Genomic DNA, 21,927 nt, shown 5'->3' on the forward strand with positions numbered 1-21,927 from the left:
ATACAATACTTACAAACCCCACAGCTTTACATTACTTAAAACAAAAATATCGGGGTCAGATTTGCAGGGAGGATAACCTGGAGTGCTCGCGAGACGCACTTGGCCGCGTTGCAGGCACCGTGCAGCCTTCCTTATATAATTACGCATATAATGGCTCTATAATTGCTATCAAAACACAACCCAAAGAAAAAAAATGGCCCTGAGATTCCCTCCTCTCCTTCCACTTATCGTGCTCTGCTTTTGCTCTTCTGTAATCGTCGCTCACAAGTATGATGACCCAACGGCCAAAACCATGGAGGATTTTTCCGGGTACCCAATTCAGGAGCCCCACTCTTTCATTCAAAACTCATTTTCTTCACTATCCGTTGAGATGGAAAGTTTACAGAAACAGGTACTAAACCCAGTGTTAAAGTTATGGATGGGGTTTTCATTCGCTTGGAAGTTCAGGATATTGGGTTTGAGGTTTTCAGAATAACTTGAGTGCGACACTAAGAGTTCTGGGCGTGTGCGTCCGTGTGTATAGTTTTTGTTTAATCTCAGAGTTGTTGTGAATTTTGCTTATTAGATCGATGAACTTGCTTCTTTCTCGGATACACCTGCCCCATCAGTGACTAGGATCCTGTACACTGAGAAGGATGTTTTGGCACGCAGGTATATAACACAACTCACCTCAACTAAGGTTTATTTCCAACTACATGGGGTCATTTTTTTAAAAAAATAAAAAATTGGTTATGTGATAGTGATCTGACCGAATGATTTTTTCTCTTTAAATGACTTTAGGAGGTTTGGCATGCTCCAAATGCTGTGTTCTATTTATTGTTGATTAACCTAAAAGAGCAGAAAATCTTACTCCGGATTGGGAATCCATGTGGGTTGAATTGCCCCATCTTTGTTTTATACTGGAGTTTGTGTGTGATTTCACCATCGCGAATTGAACCATTTTGAAAATGGCACCAATTACTGTCAGGACCGGAACTTATAATTTGGCCTGGTTAAATCATGGAAAGAGGTGTGCTATGGTTTATAGCTACCTTGGGCAGTCACGATAGTCACCAGCTGGTTGCTCCACACATTTCCATGTATCCCACCCATTATTTGGTCCCTGACCTTGACATCTTTTTTCTATTAAAATGATCTCAGGCTATTAATTTTGCAACTGAGTTTAATTTCCTTGAACGATTGCACTTCAAATGATATATTCATACATTCAATTTCATTATAGCTTTTGATGAATCATGCAAATGTTCATAGGATAACCAATGCACCCATAGTTAAGGACTCTTGCCTGATCTTGGAATCTCAGCAGTTTGACGCATCTACTATTTACATAAATTAGTAGATTGATATGTTGGTCACATTTAGCATCACGGAGATGTTAGAGTATGATTACATGCTAGAGTTTAGCTAGGACTAACTCTGCATGTGAGCACAGCAAATAAATTTTTTTCAGTATTGATTAATATGGGATAAAGAAAAGAACAATGTTGAACTTAGAGAAGTCTGATACCATATTGTTGAGGTTGAACAAAAATATTTTCTTATTAAAATGGAAAACTGGCACACTTTAATAAAAAAAACAAAAGACTCTTGGACACTTCACACTTTAAATATATAGTTGGGCCTCACTCAACAGCTTTTGAACTAGCGCCTATACCATACACTCCACAAAAAACTCACTTCACTTGACACTTGGGCTCACTGTCAAAAAGCACACTCAATCAATTGAGACACAAGCACTTGACTTTTTAGCTCACTTTTACTTGCTGACCCACACTTGCTCACACTCACCTTCTCATACAATTACCCGATACACAAATGATGAGTTATGGGCTCCACTTTACAGCCATTTTGAAATCGATGAGGGAAGGTTTTTCATCCACATATGGTCGGTGCTTGGAGAAGTTTCAAGATATCTACTTGTTTAAGTCGGTTTTAGGAAGTTTCTCAAAGACCATGTAGTACTAGACTTTTCAAGAGGAAATGGTTGAAACCAAAAAAATAATTTTCTAGAGAAGGAGCAGTGTTACTGCCATTTAATAAACAAGAAATTGTGTTTGAGTTTGTTATAAAAATACCAAGCTTCTTCTTGATATGAGGCTTTCCCTTTCCTCATTTTATCCACTTGTAATAACTAAACTGCAGGTACATCAAGAACTTGATGGGACTCTCTGGTCTCTCTGTCAGAGAGGATGCTGTTGGTAACATTTTTGGCCGATGGTGAGTCATGTCTACATCTTTGAATATTTTCTATTTTCAACTCAAATCTTCTTAAATTCCTGCTTCTTGGGGTTGGCTAGAATATATTGTTGTTTTTCAATTAGAGTGGAGACAAGACCCAACCTATTACATATCTAAGGTGTCATTTTTCTTTTCTTAAAGATTACCTTGGGGGCCTCCAACTGTAGAAATGGTATAATTTGTAATATGGTAATTGTCATCCATCTTGCCTTTTATCTTGTTATGGTTCTTTCTGATTTCTTTTTTTATCTTGCTCAAATGTCCAGATTGGTTTGGTAGGGAACTTTTACTCAAAGCAAGCTCCTGTCAATTTATTGGTTATGAAATGCATCTAACTTGGTCAATTGGATATTTGTGAGAGTAAATTTATTTTCAATGATTAATGAAAATAGTTCCATCATCAGTGTATGTCATTCTCTCTCTCTCTCTCTCTCTAGCCAAATTGAAATCGGGGTATCATAATGAGCTTTTTTGCATCTCAGTCTCATATTTGCATCGCTGCCTCATTTACCCCAAATTTTTCTTCATCATATATTTATCAAATGGCTTGCACTAAGCTATATTATGCAGGGATGGCTATGAGCCTGAGCTTTCTGCAGTGGCAACAGGTTCTCACATTGATGCTATTCCCTACTCTGGGAAGTATGATGGAGTTGTTGGCGTTTTAGGTGCTATAGAAGCCATCAATGTGCTAATGAGGTTTGAAACTTTCTGTCTGATGTTAAGGCAGGCCTTCTAAAACAATTTCCATCTTAAGTATGTTTCTAGATGGGCAAGCCTGCTAATTTAGCATGGTTAATTTTGTTTACGGTGCCTGTACTTATTATGATGAATAAAATTTTGTTGACCAATCAAAAAAATTTAGCATGGTTAATTTAGCTCTTAATTACCACGCAAATCCATTAAACATATGAGAAGTGCATAACTTAACACATGGATATATTTTAAGATGTTTTTTTTTATAAGTCAATATATCTCTGGAAAGTAACAAAGAGCAGCGAGATGTGTGGAGAGTGGGATAACCCAAGGAGTGAGCTGATAATTCTCCTGAGCCATACCCTAATAACCCAAGGACTGAGCTGATAATTATGTAGGCATCCTTCTTTCAAACCAACAGTGGAACTAGAGGGATCCTAAAAGGAAAATTGATGATATTCTGACCTTCTAATTTTGGAGTGACAACCAAAACATTTGAAACACTGTTCATCTGTGATGGGTGGCTGATGTATCCATTCATCCAAAGATTCCCAAAAGCCTCCTGAAATTGGGTTCCAGCACTTAGTATGCTATCTTATTTTCCATTCATCAGTTGAAGTTATAGCTATAAGAAACAAATATGCAAACTACTCTATTTGTATCTCATTTTCATAAAATGATATCGAAATGATCATTTTGAACTTTTTGCTACATCATATGAATTATGATATTCTGAGGAATGTACAAGTTCCTTTTTAAGTTTTGTGGTTCTCGCAAGTCAAACATGTAGTTGCAACTATTTTTGGTCCATGGTTTGTTGACTGGTGGCTTTCTGCAGATTTGGTTTCAAACCTAGAAGGTCACTGGAAATTATCCTATTCACCTCCGAAGAGCCTACACGCTTTGGGATCAGCTGCTTGGGAAGGTTTCTGTATTCAAAATATATCTTTATATGGTTGCACTACGTCACTCTGGTTACCATATGAGTTGGATTTTCCTTCACGATATCCCATTATCTAGTTTGGGGTTCCTCATATGTGATCTTAAATGTGCAGCCGCCTATTGGCAGGAATTGAGGTACTTGCAAAAGCTCTGAAGACAACAGTTGATGCTAAAAATGGATCATTCCTAGATGCTGCGAGATCTGCTGGATATGTAAAGGATGACAATGACTTGTCCAGTGTGTTTATAAAGAAAGGAAGTTACTCGGCTTTTGTGGAATTGCATATTGAGCAGGGCCCCATCCTGGAGGAAGAAGGTGGAATTATTTCACTGCTAATGATAACCTTTCTTTTGCTATGTATTTTAAAATCCCATCAATCCAATTGTTTTCAATCCAGGTATATCTATTGGTATTGTAACTGCCATCGCTGCCCCTGCAAGCATCAAAGTGGAATTTGAAGGCAATGGAGGCCATGCAGGGGCCGTCCTAATGCCAAACAGGTGATTTTCCTGGAGGTGAAAACCTCTCTCCTGGCTGTAATAACACCGTGAACTTGTCTTTTCTTTTTTTCTGGTTGCAGACTTCTCTAAGTAGTTTTTGGAGTGTACTTTGTGTTGATAATAGTGTATTTCCAGCTGTCAAATTTTCAACTCTTTTAGAAGCGGATAATTTTTTAGAATGTGTGTGTGTGTGTAAATATCACACACGCACATTTGCTTGTTCACTTAAACAATAGTAGCTTTTTTTTTCAATTTGGAGCAGAAATGATGCTGGCCTGGCAGCTGCAGAGTTGGCATTGGCTGTGGAGAAACATGTACTAGAATCTGGATCAGTCGATACTGTCGGTACAGTCGGTAAGCCATCCTTTCTTCATACCTACATATCGGTTTTTTTATAATTATCTTTTTTTAACTCAATAGTTGAGCCCTTCTTCCATTTTCCTAAACCAATTGTCTCTTCTTTTCTTGCCTTGTTAGTGTAGAGGTCCATTATAAATTTACATTTCCTGTTTCCAAGGTATTCTGGAGCTTCATCCTGGAGCAATTAACAGCATCCCAAGTAAATCACACCTAGAAATCGGTATGCTTCTTTTCAGTTAATAAAATTACCAGGAAAGCATATTGTGCCAAGTAAACATAGGATGGTTGTTTCCATGGATTTTGGTACAATAGCTTGTTGTTAATGCTTATTAGGTTGGTTGAAGATATTCATATATATGACCCTCACATGCTGTTCCTGTTCCAAATATTGACTGTCTGAGGTATTGGTTTAGTTGGTTTCCTAGCTATTGTTTTCGATTTTTACTTATATGTTTTGGCAGACACAAGAGACATTGATGAAGATCGAAGAAACACTGTGATTGAGAACATCCGTCAATCTGCAATTAGAATAGCGAAAGGCCGTGGGGTGAGGCTATTTGAATTCAATGTTATTAATCAAGACCCACCGGCCCTTGCTGAAAAAGCTATAATCAAGGCCGTGGAAGCTGCATCAAAAGAGCTAAACCTAACTCACAAGTTCATGATTAGCAGAGCATACCACGATTCGCTGTTTATGGCCAGGTGTGAGAGACAACACTTGAGATTTAAATCTTGTAACCACACTTGATGTGCACATTGTTTTCCCACAGAATGTCATGTACTATCATGACTGTGGTTCTTCTTTTCCCCACTTTTGCTCTTCGGTTTCTAGTGCATAAAATAGGTCCTTGCCGTAGATGCTTCTCTTGTGCTTAATGAATTTTTACCGAGAGTTAATTAGGACAGCATTCAATTTTTTTTTTAATTCAACATATTTATGCAGCGTAGCTTTTTGAGGGAATTCTGGGCTATGGAACGATGGCATTGTTTATCTGGCTACAAAAATTTTCTGATCATGCATTTTAACATTCTTGCAGGGTATCTCCAATGGGCATGATATTCATTCCATGTTACAAGGGTACGAGCTCTTTCCTCTTTTTCTATATCCAATGTTATGGTTTCATATTTCTTTTTTAATTTTCTCACTTTTCCTTAAAATATAATTTCAAATTGTTAGGGTCCTATATAGACAACTAGTTACTTCATCTTTCATAGGTAATATAATTAGATATACTTATTGAGGAAAGCATGTCAGTTGCCACTGATTCTTTTGCTTTTATTTGGAACTCCAATGTCACCTATATGGTATCCATGTAGACCAAGCATAAAAGTACACTGGTTTTCTAACATTGAATAAAAAGAAATTGCACGAGTGCAAAAATATACTACAATGCCCCAATAGAAAACCTAGACCATATGACCTATACTCTAAAATGACTAGTTAATAATGCAATTGGAGCCCCATTAGAACCTTATAAAGAGCAATAACTTCTCCTTCCCAAGTAATGCGGGATCCCATTCACCACCTACATTCTTATCACATGGGATATCACATACACACATACGTATACAAGCAGGGATGAACATCTCAGTGGCATGGGGTAAGATAGGAAGAAAATGATTTGTATAGGCATTGGGGTGCAAGTCTCATATAGGCATTTTGAAAAAAAAGTGGGACCCACCATAAAAAAAATTCACTTTTTCATGGTGGGTCCCAATTTTTCAAAGGGTGTGCATTGGATTCGCACACTCTAGGCCTGTCACTAGCATTACTCAAATAGGAATATACAGAATTTGTGTGCGTAAGGATGTCAATTTTCTGGCAATTTTTGTTCAAGTTATCAATATGCGCTTAATCTACTTGAAATCAATTTGGTTCTGCAGGTTACAGCCACAAGCCTGAAGAATATGCCTCCATTGAGGACATAGCAAATGGGGTCAAGGTATTAGCCGTGACTCTTGCAAAGTTGTCCCTGACCTGATGCATCATCCATAATTATTGTCAAATAATATAAGATTTAGCATTAGAACTCATTGAGAAGTTTGATTTCTTCTTTACATAGAAAGCAAACTGCTGGAGAGTCTTCTTTAGGATACCACTACAGATCTTAGCACCTTTTTCTATGAGTATCCTTTATTTTTACACATTCATCTGGCATGTGTTTTTGCACTCCCGTCTGTGTGTGTGTGTGTGTGTGTGTGTGTGAGAGAGAGAGAGAGAGAGAGAGAGAGAGTGAGAGCTGCAAAGTTGTAGATCTCCTCTATTATTTGGCACTGAGATGAAACAGTTCTTTTCTATCTTACAGAACAGTAAAATACAAAAGAAAACATGCAAATGCCAAGGTTCAATTAGTGGCAGCTCTAATTGGAACCAGCATAACCAAACTGTAAAAGTGTGAAAAAAAATCACTGAAATCTAAAGCCAGGACGAAAACCCTATGATATGCTTCGTCATGTCTTTTGATCAGCAGACTTCTTTCATGCCGTAGCAACAGTGGTCTTGTCAGCCTTTTCCAGCACAATCTCAATCTGTATGTGTGACAGAGAGAGTTACTAAATATATTTGACCGGGAAAAATAGGTAAAAGAAGCAATGAATGAATAGAAAGCAACCTGTGGTTTGTGGATCATCCGGCCTTTCTGACCATCCATTGCACCAAAAGAAGATGTCGTTATCCCTGTTCCATTTCCCGAGTTAAATAGAATTTTAATAACTTCGATATTGACCGCAGAGTGGTCTTAATTCTTATTTTGATACGTTAGATATTGACCGCAGAGAGGTCTTTTATGAAATTTGTATGGCAAAAAATATATTGACTCCTTACTTTTCTCGATCGCCAATCCATTACGTTTGAGAATCTCAGCGATTATGACAACAGTAGGAATTGCTGTATTAGATCAAATAGAAGTTAGTCACAATGCCAAAAGATTATGAATGGCTTCTAAAGTGCGGGATGTAAAGTGCTAATCATCATGGTTTCATGATGGGAAATTCAGAGTCAAAAGTGTCAATAATTAAGATCTGTCTTTCAAGCGGGCAAAAAACATTGATGGATCTAAATGGTATGGCAAGAACATTGAAGAAACTTTCGGACAAAGAGATATAATTTAAATAAAAAGAAAAAGGGTAAGGATTCGAGAATTATACCCATGCCTAAGGCGGAGAGCTCGATATCGTTGTACTGTTTTATGAGCCTCTGAAACGAAAAAGGACGGTTAGACATAACAGCATTAGAAAAAAAGAAGATACTTAATTCGCTGCAGCAAAACATGCAAACTGAAGCAGCAGGAACTTGTTTAGGAGCGTAATCGAACCCTCCACAAATTCCAATGAAATGAGATAGTAAATCAATTGCCAAAAGTACTTGAGAAAAGTTACCGGACCTAATTGAAAAACAAATGAATCAGAGGAAATGACCTAATTTACCATAGAATTTTCCTTTGATGAATACAACCTAGGCAAACAAAATCAAGACTTGAAAAACCAGTTATTACAAAACAGAACAAAATCAAGATTCAGAGATTGTGAAGATCAAGTTACAGATTAAGTAGCGTCCAAGACCTAAGGGTTTAATGCCATTAAACATCACTTTCAAACATGCTTCGAAAACAGCAATAAAACGAAGAAACCCCCAGTTCTTACTTTAGTAAAACCCTCACCAGATTCTGTGGTACTAAGAAACAGAGGAAAAATAAAGCGAAAACCCGAACTTTCCACAAATTCCAATTACCCATTTTTCTTTCCCAGGTTTATCAGCAACCAAAGTGAATAGATTCTGATCCAAGAAAAAAGAGGAGAAAGTAGGAACATAAAGAGAGAGAGAGGGAGGGGCGGGGGAGTATACCTTGGCAAGATTGAGATAGAAGAGGAGGGGTTTCTTGGTGTTGGAGACCTGAATGTGATTCTTCTTCTTCTTGTAAGACTCGGTAGCAGCAGCAGCAGCAGCAGCATTGCCCTCGACACCAACATCAACTACAACAGCTGGCTTCTTGTTGTTGCTGAGTCTCTCTGAGGCATTCTTGGCCTCCTCAACAACCACGCTCGCCTCCATTGAAGATCTCTCTCTCTCTCTCTATCGGAACTATGAAGAGGGCGGGAAAATGTGTTTGCAGGTAAGAATCTAATGCTGAATGTGTGAAATGGACGGTGACTGGAGTGGATTGTGAATTTATAGAAGTCTCTTCCCGTTACACGGACGGAGAGCTAACCGCCAATGGACGCGTGGTTGTGTTCGATTGGAGTGGGGATTCTTGGCGGCAAGCTTGTACAGTTAGTTAGTTAGGCCAGCCCCCCATAGGTCGTTACTCTAATTTTCCTGAATGACCAATTTGACCCCTGCAAAAAGCAAATCCTTTTTTATCTTTCATTTGTGGCATTACCTAGCCGCTTCAGAATACAGAGCTTGCCTCAACAGTCTGAAGAAGATGATAAATGTAATTAATATATTTTAATAACAAATAGACAATAATATTTACCTTCCCAAGCTTACCACTCAATTTGACCGCTCGCCAATTTTTTTTTTATTTAATTATTAAGAAAGTGATTTAAAATGTATTGGAGTATTTTTTTATTTTTTTTAAATATTTAAATATATTAAAAAATGTAAAAACAAAAATGAAAAAAGCAAAAACAAAAAGTGAAGTGCAGTAAGGTTGGGCAGGCTATTTTGGGCGGCATAATAGTCTGACACTTGCAAAAAAATGAAGTTTTAGGTTACGTTTTAGTAGTGAGGTGATCTCAGATATTCTGTGAATAAGAATGAAAAAGTAATGATAAAATATTGAATAATAGTAAAAAGTAGATGAAAAATAATAATAAAATAATGAATAAAAGTGGAGTATTCTCAATCCTTAATATAAAATAATAATAATAAAATAATACTCATCTACCCAAACTAACCCTTAAGGTTGGAAGAGAAAGAAAAGTATCGAATAAAACAAAGAATATTTAAATTAAATCGTGAAAAGAGATGGTTAAAATAAATAATGGGGTGTAGATGCTTTGAAAAATGGATAGTTAAAATGAAAAAAAAATGACTAATTTTAAGTAATTATTAAGAGTAATGCTACAAATAATTGTAGAGTGTGCAAACACTATAATCATTTTGAAAATGTGTGGATCTATTATTAAAAAATAATTTTTTTCATATGAATCATGTATTTACTCATTTTTTTCAAAAAGATTGTGCAGCGTTTGCGTTCTCCATGACTGCAAATATCATTCCTCATTATTTAATAACCTGATGAGAATGCTCTTGGGTCATTTCAGTTGCCACTATTGTCTTCAGGTTATACATCGGTAAGGTGCCGTTTGGATAGTAAGTTAAGATGAGATGAGTTGAGATAAAAGTTGAAAGTTGAATAAAATATTATTAGAATATTATTTTTTAATATTCTTATTATTTTGTGATTTGAAAAAATTAAATTATTTATTATATTTTATGTGAAAATTTAAAAAAATTATAATAATAAGATGAGATAAAATACTTTCACTATCCAAATGGGCTTTAGAGAGTCATTGGAAAAATAGTACTGTTATGGGTCCCCGAATTCGAGACCCAAAAAATGTTCCGAATAGTGTAATTTTTTTTCATATATTTTTTTAATCATCATAAATATTTAAAAAAAATAAAAAATTCACAACATTATTGAAAATATTTTCTTAATCCTTCGGTAAAAAAAATAAAAAAATTCCATTTAGAACATTTTTTGAGTCCCGAATTTAGATTCAAAGCATTTCTCTTAAAAAAATTAAATGGGCCTGATTACTTTAAAATCACATTTTCCTTTAAAAAAAAAAATAGCACAAGGCCTCCACCCTGGTCTCATTTGGACCTCTCTTGGGCCTTTGGTCATTGTTTATTGCTCGTTTCGCCTCTTGCCTTTGCTCGTTTCGCCTCTTGCCTTTGCTCGAGATGTCACTGCTCCATCTTCCTCTTGATTTTTTTCTCCGACTTCATTGTTATATTTGTTCAAGTTGCTTCAATCTATGGGTTCCTCATTCCTGTTCGTTGGGGGAAGCATGGAAAGCCTGTTTTGGTTGAATCAACTCCTCTAAAAAGCCCAGTCCGAACTTTAGATTCTGTACTCAATGGTGAGAAGAGCCAACAATAAAATAAAAACGAAGAAGGGCCCCTCGACTAGGGGTGCTACCCAATACGATGCGGGGTAGCCCTCTCTCCGCCCTTCGCCCTTGCATCTCGGGGGTGGAGTATCCCGCCCCGTATGCTGAGTAGGGGTGTTCAACCGGGCCGGATTTTTTTCCGGTCCGGTCCGAAACCCGGAATCCGGGTGGATCCGGGCGGTTATCCGCTCGGATTAAACCCGGGCGGGTAAAAACAATTTCGTACCCGCCCGGATCCGGTTACGGATCCGGTTGTTAACCCGGTTTCCGTAACCGGCTGCTTCTTTTTAAAAACAATGATTTTGATTTAAAACGGCGTCGTTTTTGCTAATGGAAAACTACGCCGTTTAACCTTGAGATTAATCCTCATTTCTTCGCATCGACTTTCCTAAGTTTCATTCATTCTCCGTTCTCGTCTCATACTTCTTTCTGAGTTCGTCGCTGAAACGGTGAAACCCTAGCCCTCATCTCACTGGTTTGCACCCCTCGAGCGCCTCTCTACCTCTCATTTTATCTCAACTGAGCTGAAAAGTGAAACCCTAGTTGCTAGCCGTCACTGCGAGCGCCGAGTCTACGAGCCCCATCTGTCTCTCTCAACTCCGAAACCTACGGTATGTTCATCTCTCTTGCTCGGTTTATATAGATATTTTTATGTTGTGTTTAAAGTTAGATGCACTTTAGATTTGAGTAAGTGGGTTTTGATTTGTGTGGGTTGTTGGTTCGTTTTTGGGTTGTTGGGTTTGATTTTTGTTTGATCTATGTTTTGTTGTGTTTAAAGTTCTGATTAACATTGTTCTACGTACTTGCGAGAGGGGTTTTGAGTCTCTTCGATTAAGCCCAATATAAAGTAGGAAATGTGAAGGTGGGAGGGGGTTTTCGTTGTTTGAAAATATGGCAGTCCCTTCTTGCTTGGCGTGGGCTGTTTGGTTTGAAAGAAAATGGTCTCATGAAGTACTGAACATTTTTTCCCTTTATTTTAGTGTTATATTATCCCGTCAATGTGATTTTGTTGTCCAAATTTTTTGAGGTGTTTTTATTTTATTCTCTTTAGAAGTATCAAGTGTAATATCCCAAAATCAGAAATGTCTTTTGGTGCAGAAATATTAAAAGCACCACATGTAAGATATAGCAATTACAGTGCAGAAATATTTTACTACTACTGTTTGTATTTACAGCTTCTTTCCAAGTCCATAGATTCATAAATCTTTTTTACCTTTCTAAATTATATTTTTTTTCATACTTTCTGTCTTCAAATCCCTTTGTAGATTTGGCAAATTGAAGTAGGTTGGAGATTTTAGATATGAGTGGAAATCTTTTCATTGGGAGTATTTCTCCATATATTGGGGCACTATCTTCAGCGAAGGCTATATCGTCATCTGACAATGATTTCAATGGAGATTTCCCAACTCAAGGTGAGTGAAAAACAAATTAATCACCCATCTTCAATTAATTCATTAGGATTGAATGCGAGAACAAGTTAAAGATAGGCGCTAATGGTTGCATGATTTAGCTATTTTCATTGGTTTCCATTGGAAAACGTAGCAATTTACCGTTCACTTTTCTGATTTCAATAAGAAGCTTCTGAATTTCTGTGCATGGAACTCTAAGAAGATCCTAGTAATTCAATTCCCTCATTTGTTCTAATAATCCTAACAGTAACTCATATATGCACAGGTTTTTAACAAAGATATAGACAAAGACACAGTTGTCTTGCTTGCAGCCAGAGCAGCAAGGCAGGAAAATCAAGATGCTATTGATGCAGCCATCACTAACATGCTTGCTGATCCAAAGGGAATATGGGTTGCATTTGGTCTATTTTGTAAATTTATTTCTTTTGTTCTTTGTAAATTATATTTTAGTTTAATTAGTTGTGATGTATTATTTTTTCTTTTGTTTTTTGTAAATTTATGTCTTGCATTGTGATGTAACAACAATATTATTTGTTTTACACTTTTATTTATTTTGCTTTTTTATTTATTTTGTTTGTTAATTTATTATCAGAATTAAAAAAAAAACTAAGTGCTATAAAAATATTTTTTTAAGTTTTAAAGTCTTTTAAAAAAAAAAAAAAAAACCCGGATTAAATCCGGTTATAACCCGGATTAAATCCGGATTAATCCGGGCGGTTTAACATCCGGATCCGGATCCGGTTATGGCCGGATATCCGGATCCGGATCCGGATGAACACCCCTAATGCTGAGGGGGGGACAGACTCTCAATCTACTCTGCCTCTACCCACTTCAATAATAGATTACATTCCACTAGATCCAAGAATTATTTCTAAATTTAAAAGTGATCAAAAACACATTTGGAGACTTAAATTGTAAATTTGAATTTATAAATATGACTATAATTTAAAATTTATATAGTCTTTTAAATTTATTAGTACATATCTTGTATAAATTGTAGTGTAATATAAGAGTCTCACATTACTTAAGTATGAAACTTGTATTGTCAACAAAGTTTTGAATACCGTTTCGGTGACCGTTTTGGTTAAGATATTGAAACAAGATATTTCGGTATCGGTACTTTTTCAGGATAGTTTATATATAGATAAATTAATTATATATGTATAAATTATATTTCAAAATAGCATAAATGCAAGTCTTAAAAAGTTAAAATACATATTTATAAAACTCAATAATACTTGTAAGTTCTCTAATCAACTATTAAAAAAAATAATTATTCATCCTCATCATAAAAATGAGAGTAGAGATTTGATTTTTAGTCCTCGAGAAAAATGAATTAAAAAAAGTTAAAAAAATAATCTTTAGATGTGAAAATTATGAAAATACATTAAAAATACAAAAATATAAAATTTCGACTGCTAAACTGGAAACCTGCCGGTACATCGAAAACTAGCCAGTATTGACCAAAACACACCGAAATGACCTGTATTTGACCCGGTACGAAACTCCTATCTCATCCATATCGGTTACTGTTCGGTATGATACATATCAGCCGGTACTGATACAGTATTCAAAACATTGATTTTCAAAATAATCTATAAAATGATTACCTTACTACACTGTAACTTACATAAAGTATTAAGTAAAAATTCTACTTAATGCATATTACTATATTTATATATAGTAAAAATAATAAATATTTATATATTTATATTAAAAAAAAAGAGGTACGGAGTTGGGCCCTACCCGCCCTCGCCGCTAGGGGCCAGATGCGGCCTGCTGCCCACCCTTACCCTCGACCTTGCAAATTGGGAATGCTTGAGACACATTTTACACTATATTAATAGTATTATTTGAAAATCTTTATACTGTACATCATCTATATGATATAATTTAATTTATAAAATTTAATTTATAAAATTTATCTTTTAAATTAAATTAAATTACGTAAATCACATATGAGCGAGATTGTCAGTAACAATGATATATTTACGCACTAACTTATGAATGCTTAGTAATTTTCCTGGCCTAGCAGCTCGACCTTACAAATCAAAACCTATCTCATTCAGATATTGGAGAGACCCATCTCATTTATGATAACAAATCAATTACATGCAAGTAGCCGTAGGGAGATCCATCACTAGACCACATTATAGGTACTTTGGCCCATAAAGTAATCCGCAGAAAGATGGTTGACCCTATACTCTGTTCAGTATAATCCTTTGATTAAACTCACCACCAACTGGTTGTTGATCTTCGAGACAACTGATACATAACCCCACGTGTGAAGTTGACAACCTGGTCTTGAACCGCCATAAATCACACACAGGAGGAGGAGGGAAACAAAACTAGAGGAGCTCCCTCATTGATGTCACCAGTGCTATTTAATAATATTGTGGGACTGAAAAATGAGGTATAGAGAGGGAGGGGATGATGATGAAATGATGGCTGTAGTAATCAATCACGGCCGTTGATATGTACAATCTGGGATGTGGGGCCCTGGCGATTGATGATTCACTTCCCATTGAAGATTGTGATGCGTGACATAGGGAGAGGCGGGTCCACCAATTGCCACTCTGTCCCACACCGATTATGTTTTTACACCCTTTTCTTCTACTCCATTCATAAACCTTGACAGCTCACAAAGTACATATCCACGGCTTCACCATGTCCCCCTATTATATGGTCCATAATCTTTGCTATCCATAATTGCCCTCTTGTTATCAATATATTATCAAATGGTTGGGGGTTATACCAAGGGTAAACTGGGCAAGTGGCACGGAGGATATGATATAATATTAATTAGAGGGTGTTAAGCCTTTATCAAAAGGGTTAGAGGGAATAATCAAAGGATGAGAGGATGGGGCCTAAGCCATTATTGGATGTAACGTCTTCTCTTGCATTTTGCTTTTTGGCTAAGACACGAACATCTTTGTGTCAATTTGACCGCAATTCTGAAAGCCCCTAATCCTCTTGCTTAGCGTAAATTAATCGCCAATATTATGTCCCGAATAGTAATACAAAGAACAGGTTAGGATATATATATATATATATTTTTTATGAGAAATAGAATGTATTCATTCGTGAAAATGAAGTTATAGCTGTGATTAATACATACAGAAAAAATCTAAATTACAAGCAAACTACTCACGATTAGAATAATTAAACATATGTAAAAAAAATGCCCTCCCCAAATAAATTGAGACACTTAATTCACATATAATATATTATTAATCAACCAAATTAGACATTGGCGCTTCGTATGTAATTATTTCTTTTATGATCACCAAAACCCAAAGATGAGCATTGAGAAAAGGTGTAAAAAAAAAAAAAAACCAAAGTTTTAACAAATAAATAAACCAAATTCCTAAATATTTTAGGGTGGAATAGGAAAATGCGATGCCTTTTGCTAATCTTGAAAGAGTTTTGATACTTTACAAGCATTCACAAGGAAGTATGTCATTATTATAACACTCAATCAATCAGACAAGAACATATATAGATTTTTAACCCTTTTTGGAAAAACATTGGGAGCATTGCGTGAGCCTTTCATCTGTCCCACTGTTGTCTAACTTGGAGTCAAACAAACTCTATAATTTGTTTGCAATCTTCAATGGCAAATCAAATATACCCAAAAAAATGTAGTTGCACTCTATTCAATAAGACAAAACAAAGTGAAGCCGGATTAGATTTTGAGCGATCTCACTCTTTTGATCAAAAAAGAAAAATGTTATGCATCAGTTATTATTCACTCTTATACTCCACACTTATAACTTTTTTATAAGATGTGAGAATGTTATTTATAGAGTGTGAAAGTATTTTTCATAGGATGTGAAGTGTGGGGTGATGAATACTAATTGATAAGAAGAATTTTTCTATAAAAAATAAGGATAATGCTCTATTTATTAGATTATGAAAATACTAAAATAAAAGTATTTATGATGATTTGATCCCTATATATATATATATATATATAAATACGTTACATATATTCCTTTTATATGCAGAGAAGTCTTTGATTTTGATTTTATAGCAATCTTTTTATACTTTTATTGATCCTCAATGATAGTGTTGTTGAATCGCATACTTTCTTCACTTGCAAAAAATATAATTTGTACGTGAAAACAAGATGTTGGTGACAAATTATTTTCCTCACGAATTAGAATTAAAAACAAAGAGAGAATTATTTGATAAAAAAAGAGAGAATTATTTGATAAATAAAAATGATGCTTTCTATCTCTCCATTTTTGGGTATTTATAATTTTATTAATAAATTCTTAATATTATTTAAATGAGTTTTTTATTTTTATTTTATTTTTTTGTTTAGAAAAGAGAATGGGAACGGCGGTGTCTAAAGAAAGAGAAAATATACTTACAATCGTGAATTGCGTAACCGTCGCGTAATCGCTTTGAAAAAAATGAATAAAACATGGGATCCACATGAAAAAAATTAATTTTTTAATAGTGAACCCCACTCTTTTTCAAAACGATTACGCGACGGTTACGCACTTTACGGTTGTATTTAGAATTACTCCTAAAGAAAATTACGTACTGTAATCTGTATGGACCTGTGGTTATTAACATTTCGAAAGCTACGTTACGGCGTGAAGTGACGGCGTGAGCACCGACGAGGCACGGCAACACATATTAAACAGAAGCGTGAGCACCAACGTGTAAACAGAAGCGCACTTAAAGAGACAGAGAGACGCACACTCACAGCTCGATAACAAGAGAGAGGACCATCGTCCACAAGGCCCAAGGCCTAAGCCTGAAAGCAGCAGAAACCTGAGAGTCTGAGACCGGAGGCAGAGACTCCGTGCTTTCACAGATCGGACCAAAACCGTGAGTTGTTTCCCACATTTGCCACACTCTGCTTCTTTCTCTGCTCTCTCGGATCTGCTTACTCGTGCATGGTTGAAATGTAGCTCTAAATTCAAATCTTCAATGCCTCGATCCGTGCGGTGTAGTTTGGTTGCTTGTTATTCTTCCCTCTTTGATTTCTCCCTCTCTCTGGATTTGCCTTTTCGTGCTCTCGGTTCCGTTTTCTGCTTCTTCATTGTTGCTTCGATTTGAAATTGTAATTTATTTGTTTGCTTCGAGCTTTGTTTCGCTCCCGCGGAAATGTAGGACAATTTGTCATTTTTGGAATCGAAATAGCACTTTATTTTCCCTTAGTTATAAACATTGAACATGAAAAAGAAGCTTTCTTATTCGATCTCTATCTTCTTGGACTGCGTTTATTTTAATTGGAAAAGCATCGCCAGGTCAGATTTAGCTCATTCTCTGGTCAATCTGGATTTTTTCAAAGATCAAAAATCCCTGATTAGCGGGGGTTAACGCAGCTATTTGCTCTAGTTGAGTTTAGTCCTCTGTGTGTGTACACGTATATCGGTATATATGTTGTGTGTATTTCATAGCAGTTAAGATTCAAGCAAAAGTTTAAAGCTATGAATTTTGACGTCGGCGTGAATGTTATTAGATAGATTGATTATTTATAGTTGGAGTCAGCAGATGAGTGATCTCTTTTCTTGATTGAATCTAGAATTGGTGAAATATTGGCTTTAGTGATAGAAGAATATCCTAGTCGCTTATCTGCTATTAGTGCTTCTCATTTACCTTGCTAAGACTGAAAAATTATGAATTCGTCTTGATTTGTCTCCCAATTTCTGGAATTGATGCTTCTTAGTCAGTGATTCTATATTGGGCTCGCGATATCCTAAATGTGGATTGAGCAAACGCCAATACCTGCCTCTACGAGGATTCTTCATATTGTTTTGTAGTGCTCGAGTGCCTATCTTTCACTTGGGAAAACCCCTTGCTTTCTCCTGGAATTCTCACATCCAATTTAAGGTTTGCTTCTTGTATGGACAAGTGTCTGTGCTCCCTTTGACATGAGTAATTCATTGCTTTATATCCTTTTCATATGAATATCGTAATTTCCTGTGATCATACTTCAGTCTTTTAGATTCACTGTGTCCCTGTTGTCTGTTATTTGTGTTGAATTTGCTTTACTCCAACAATATTGATACACAATTACTACTAGTAGCATTTCCCCCCATCAAATGAAATCTCATTTCTTTTGAATTTATCTTTTTCTTTTTTTGGGAAGTTGAATTTATCCTTTCTTTCATTCATATATATAATTTCCAAGGTTTTCTTTCTGCCAGAAGGCTTCAATTTCCTCTAAACTTCAACTTTCTATAATGAAGACTTTTTTTTTTTTATAAGTATAATGAAGACTTTAGTTGAGCCCATAGGAAGAGAGATGATATCACAAATACATTCCTGGGAAGTGGATTAACCAAGATGTAATTGTTTGTGGACTGAAATTGGATTGCTTTCTTTTTCCTTTGGTTCACTAGTCTCTGTGCACCTTGGTTGTTTCTATGTGCATCTTGTATGTTCCTTTTATCATGTTAACTTTTAAAAGCTTTTCGTATAGGTTCTAATGTTTGTTTCTCTTGGAGAAAGTCTCTCCAAGATTCTTCTTCTCTCTTTTTCTTGATCCATACAATTAATTTCCTGCTAACATATCAAAGAAAATGGTATTGGTGTTATATTTTGTGTATGCTTCAGGCTTCAGGCTTCAGAGGTAATACTAATTTTATATCTATGTTTACGTGATTCTAGCCATTTTAAGATGATTGTAATTAATAACATGGTAACTTGGAAATTAAAACAAAATTGGATTAGAAAATGTAATGGTTGGGAATTTGGGATGCAGAGATGTTTGTGGCACTGAGAGCATGACCAAATTAGTGTGAATGTGATATTTATGTTCCTTTATTGCAGTGCAATGGGAATACAAGTTCCAGATATTTGTATGGACAAGGAGCCAGATTGTGTCATAGTTTATTCAAATGGTGTTTCCCATGATTCAAACCATGAGACTGCTCCCATTCATCATGATGGGTCTGAGTCATACGAGCATATTAATGAGGGTCCTGAAATCCAAAGTTCAGAAGAAAGCACTGAAGTGAAGGAATATGATGTTAAGGAATGTACTACTGAAAATTCAGTAGAGGTACCTGAACTCTGTCATAATGAAAAATGTAAGGAAGAGCAGAATGCAATAAACTCACATTTTAAAGCTGGTCTGCCTGAAGAAAAGATAAAATCAGAAACCCAGAAGAAAAAGGACAATGATAGGTCACAAATTCCTGTCAAGCAAGCATCTAGAGCTCTTGCTGCAAATTTTCGAACAAAACACACTGTTCCACAGCCATTTGCACTAGCAACTGAAAAGCGTGCCTCATGTGGAATTTCTCCTGCTGGTGCTCAACCTGATGCTGGGACTCGCCTGAATAAATCATCTGCTGCTAACAATTTGCGACATCCAAATACCACAAAGCCCTATCAGGTAACTACTGACTAATTCTTGATTTCCTGTAAAAGGAATGTCATAAGATCACAATCACAAACATTGAATCATGAATAAATTACCGTTTCTAGTTGGTAAAATATAATTTTTTTTTTTTCAATTGATTTTTAAATTTCTGTATATTCCTGCAGCAAATATCACAAGTGGTACCGAGGAAGCCGCTGCAACCTGATAACAAGAAGCATCCTGATGAAGAAGATTCCTGTTCTGTTGCTTCCTCGTATTCTCTTACCCCTTTCAATTGGAGTTTACTTGTTTTATTTCATGTTTCTTTCTACTTATAAAAAAAAAATCACGGTTCTTTCTTAATTTTCTAGTGTCTCCCCTCACCTTCTCAGTTCTAAAATCAATTTCATCCTTTGACTATGCACAGAACTGCAGTATCTACAAGGGCAATTAAGTCCAGGCCGACTGTTGCATCAGCTCCAATATTTAGATGCACTGAGCGTGCAGAGAAGCGGAGGGAGGTATTATTACTTCCAAAGTTCCTTTTATGTTTGAATATAGGTACTGTGTTTATGACATAGCCTAAATGCAAAGCCACACATCCCTATCATGTTGCCACATTTCAGTTTTATTCAAAATTAGAGGAGAAACACCAAGCATTGGAAGCTGAGAAAACTCAAAGTGAAGCAAGGACAAAGGTAGGATTCTTTCTCAAGTATCTTTGAACTAGACTATTTAGAGTACTCTCTCTCCCACATGGTGGTCAATAGACTGTTTTTTCTGTCGTTGCTTTCCCTCACTCATTTCTGTTTATTAATTTTGTGTGGCTGTGTTAGATAATATTACTATAATTTACTTTGCCTCTGTCCTCTTCATGAATTTTGAAAATTTAAGGAAGAGAAAGAGGCATCTATTAAACAACTGAGGAGAAGTTTAATGTTTAAGGCAAGCCCAATGCCAAGCTTCTATCATGAGGGACCTCCACCAAAGGCTGAACTCAAAAAGGTACTGCAAAGACACCTCTTATTCTTATGATGTCATATAGAAGTACAGGAGCTTTTCCGGAACATGTAATTTTTTTTTATTTTTTATTTATCTTTCCTTTCTTGCTTTTCTCTGCTCTTTTTTAGCGGTGTGCATGGCATTATTCCAATGAATTTTATCTATCAACAAATGAAAATTGTTAAGCTAGTATCTGAACTTCTAGGTTCTTTCTGTTTAGAGATCATAAGTGACAGAAAATGACTATCTTAATAGTATGCTTAAAATTAATTTTGTTGCTTGCATGAACGTTAGTTGCCACCAACTCGTGCAAAATCACCAAAGCTGGGCCGAAGGAAGAGCTGCAGTGATACAGTCAGTTTATCCCGGGGACACAAGGTGAAAGGAGCTTGTGCTCAGGGAAATCGTCTTAGCCTTGGTATTGTCAAAGAAGAAACCACCACCGATGGTTCCACCTTTATTAAGGATCAGATCAACATCCAGAATGGTAATACCCTGTGCAAATTCGAAGATGAATCCAAAGAAGCAGAAGGGATAAACGAATCATTTACAACCAAGGCTAATGGTGAGGGGAATGTGGTTGTTAATGTCCATTCTTGAGTTTCTGGTGAGTTTTCTAATTTATGAGAGGAAATGGATCTTCATTTTCTCTAGTTTTCTTGTGACTGCTCTAAAAAATATGTGTAAGTTATTTCCTTTAACATGCAAGGACTTGTTGCAGTGCTTTGTTTAATGTATGATGTGTAAATTCTGTAAGTTATGTCCATTCATATATATATATAAAGGATTCATCTTTCCTTTCCCTTTTTCTTTTCTTCCATGTAAAATTCAAATTTTTATTTTACAGATTGAAAATGGAAGTGTTTTTAATTTTATACAACTTGCCCACCAAAAAAGAAAAGAAAAGAAAAGAAAAAAAAAACCTAGCCAAGGGTATGACCTACTACTACATAGGCCCCATCTAATTATTATTATTATTATTATTTATTTATTATTATTTTCTGGACAGGATGCCTCGATTAGGATTCGAAATTATTTCTTTTGTTGGTTTGGGATATTGCACAAAACAGTCCTTGTATAACATAATCATCAAAGTTTTTGTTTTCAGTGTAGAACGTGTACCCATATTTTGCTTGGTAGTGTGGGAGTTCTGATATTTGTTTACTGTCACCCTGACCTAGAGATGAGGAGCATAAAGTTTAGGGTGAGGGACCCATTAAGTTGTGCTTTTGTTGGGTTGGAAATCCATGTTTTTGCGTGATTATGCTAAGCCTCATTATTGAAAGCTCTTAAAAGGAAAAGGGTGGAAAAAAGAAAGCAAGAATGACG

At 35.9% G+C, this 21,927-nt stretch overlaps 3 protein-coding genes across 4 annotated transcripts; 2 read left to right on the plus strand and 1 right to left on the minus strand.

Moving 5' to 3' along the window:
- The first annotated feature begins 37 nt into the window (after positions 1–37).
- Positions 38–6,882, plus strand: LOC108985520 (ureidoglycolate hydrolase). The gene is made up of 12 exons (XM_018957850.2): positions 38–391; positions 566–651; positions 2,143–2,217; positions 2,809–2,937; positions 3,773–3,859; positions 3,990–4,192; positions 4,275–4,377; positions 4,640–4,731; positions 4,895–4,957; positions 5,199–5,439; positions 5,775–5,815; positions 6,622–6,882. The coding sequence occupies exons 1-12, from the start codon at positions 194–196 to the stop codon at positions 6,717–6,719; spliced, it is 1,416 nt and encodes a 471-aa protein (XP_018813395.2). The 5' UTR covers positions 38–193; the 3' UTR covers positions 6,720–6,882.
- Positions 6,883–6,971: 89 nt separating this feature from the next.
- LOC108985523 (uncharacterized protein At2g34160-like) lies at positions 6,972–8,875 on the minus strand. Its single transcript, XM_018957857.2, has 5 exons — positions 8,582–8,875; positions 7,885–7,933; positions 7,562–7,624; positions 7,350–7,414; positions 6,972–7,266 (listed from the first exon to the last, which is right to left on the minus strand). The coding sequence occupies exons 1-5, from the start codon at positions 8,786–8,788 to the stop codon at positions 7,216–7,218; spliced, it is 435 nt and encodes a 144-aa protein (XP_018813402.1). The 5' UTR covers positions 8,789–8,875; the 3' UTR covers positions 6,972–7,215.
- Positions 8,876–16,948: 8,073 nt separating this feature from the next.
- On the plus strand, positions 16,949–21,406 carry LOC108985532 (protein WVD2-like 3). 2 transcript variants are annotated; one of them, XM_018957877.2, is made up of 8 exons: positions 16,962–17,111; positions 17,956–18,119; positions 19,062–19,629; positions 19,782–19,870; positions 20,024–20,117; positions 20,223–20,294; positions 20,491–20,601; positions 20,893–21,406. In XM_018957877.2, the coding sequence occupies exons 3-8, from the start codon at positions 19,066–19,068 to the stop codon at positions 21,196–21,198; spliced, it is 1,236 nt and encodes a 411-aa protein (XP_018813422.2). In that variant the 5' UTR covers positions 16,962–17,111; positions 17,956–18,119; positions 19,062–19,065; the 3' UTR covers positions 21,199–21,406. The 2 variants fall into 2 exon arrangements, with proteins under 2 accessions (XP_018813421.2, XP_018813422.2); XM_018957876.2 differs by lacking the exon at positions 17,956–18,119 and having other exon boundaries at positions 16,949–17,111.
- Positions 21,407–21,927: the final 521 nt, after the last annotated feature.

This window comes from Juglans regia, chromosome 7 (genome assembly GCF_001411555.2).
Source record: "Juglans regia cultivar Chandler chromosome 7, Walnut 2.0, whole genome shotgun sequence".
NCBI lineage: Eukaryota > Viridiplantae > Streptophyta > Magnoliopsida > Fagales > Juglandaceae > Juglans > Juglans regia.

Excerpts from the sequence above, each read along its gene's own strand:
- LOC108985520 (XM_018957850.2), top strand. The coding sequence starts at position 194 with ATGGCCCTGAGATTCCCTCCTCTCCTTCCACTTATCGTGCTCTGCTTT. Across the intron at positions 652-2,142 it reads AAGGATGTTTTGGCACGCAG|GTACATCAAGAACTTGATGG; the intron begins GTATATAACACA and ends ACTAAACTGCAG. Across the intron at positions 5,816-6,621 it reads ATTCATTCCATGTTACAAGG|GTTACAGCCACAAGCCTGAA; the intron begins GTACGAGCTCTT and ends TTGGTTCTGCAG.
- LOC108985523 (XM_018957857.2), bottom strand. The coding sequence starts at position 8,788 with ATGGAGGCGAGCGTGGTTGTTGAGGAGGCCAAGAATGCCTCAGAGAGA. Across the intron at positions 7,934-8,581 it reads TCTATCTCAATCTTGCCAAG|AGGCTCATAAAACAGTACAA; the intron begins GTATACTCCCCC and ends TTTTCGTTTCAG. Across the intron at positions 7,415-7,561 it reads TGGATTGGCGATCGAGAAAA|GGATAACGACATCTTCTTTT; the intron begins GTAAGGAGTCAA and ends GAAATGGAACAG.
- LOC108985532 (XM_018957876.2), top strand. The coding sequence starts at position 19,066 with ATGGGAATACAAGTTCCAGATATTTGTATGGACAAGGAGCCAGATTGT. Across the intron at positions 19,871-20,023 it reads TCCTGTTCTGTTGCTTCCTC|AACTGCAGTATCTACAAGGG; the intron begins GTATTCTCTTAC and ends GACTATGCACAG. Across the intron at positions 20,602-20,892 it reads CAAAGGCTGAACTCAAAAAG|TTGCCACCAACTCGTGCAAA; the intron begins GTACTGCAAAGA and ends CATGAACGTTAG.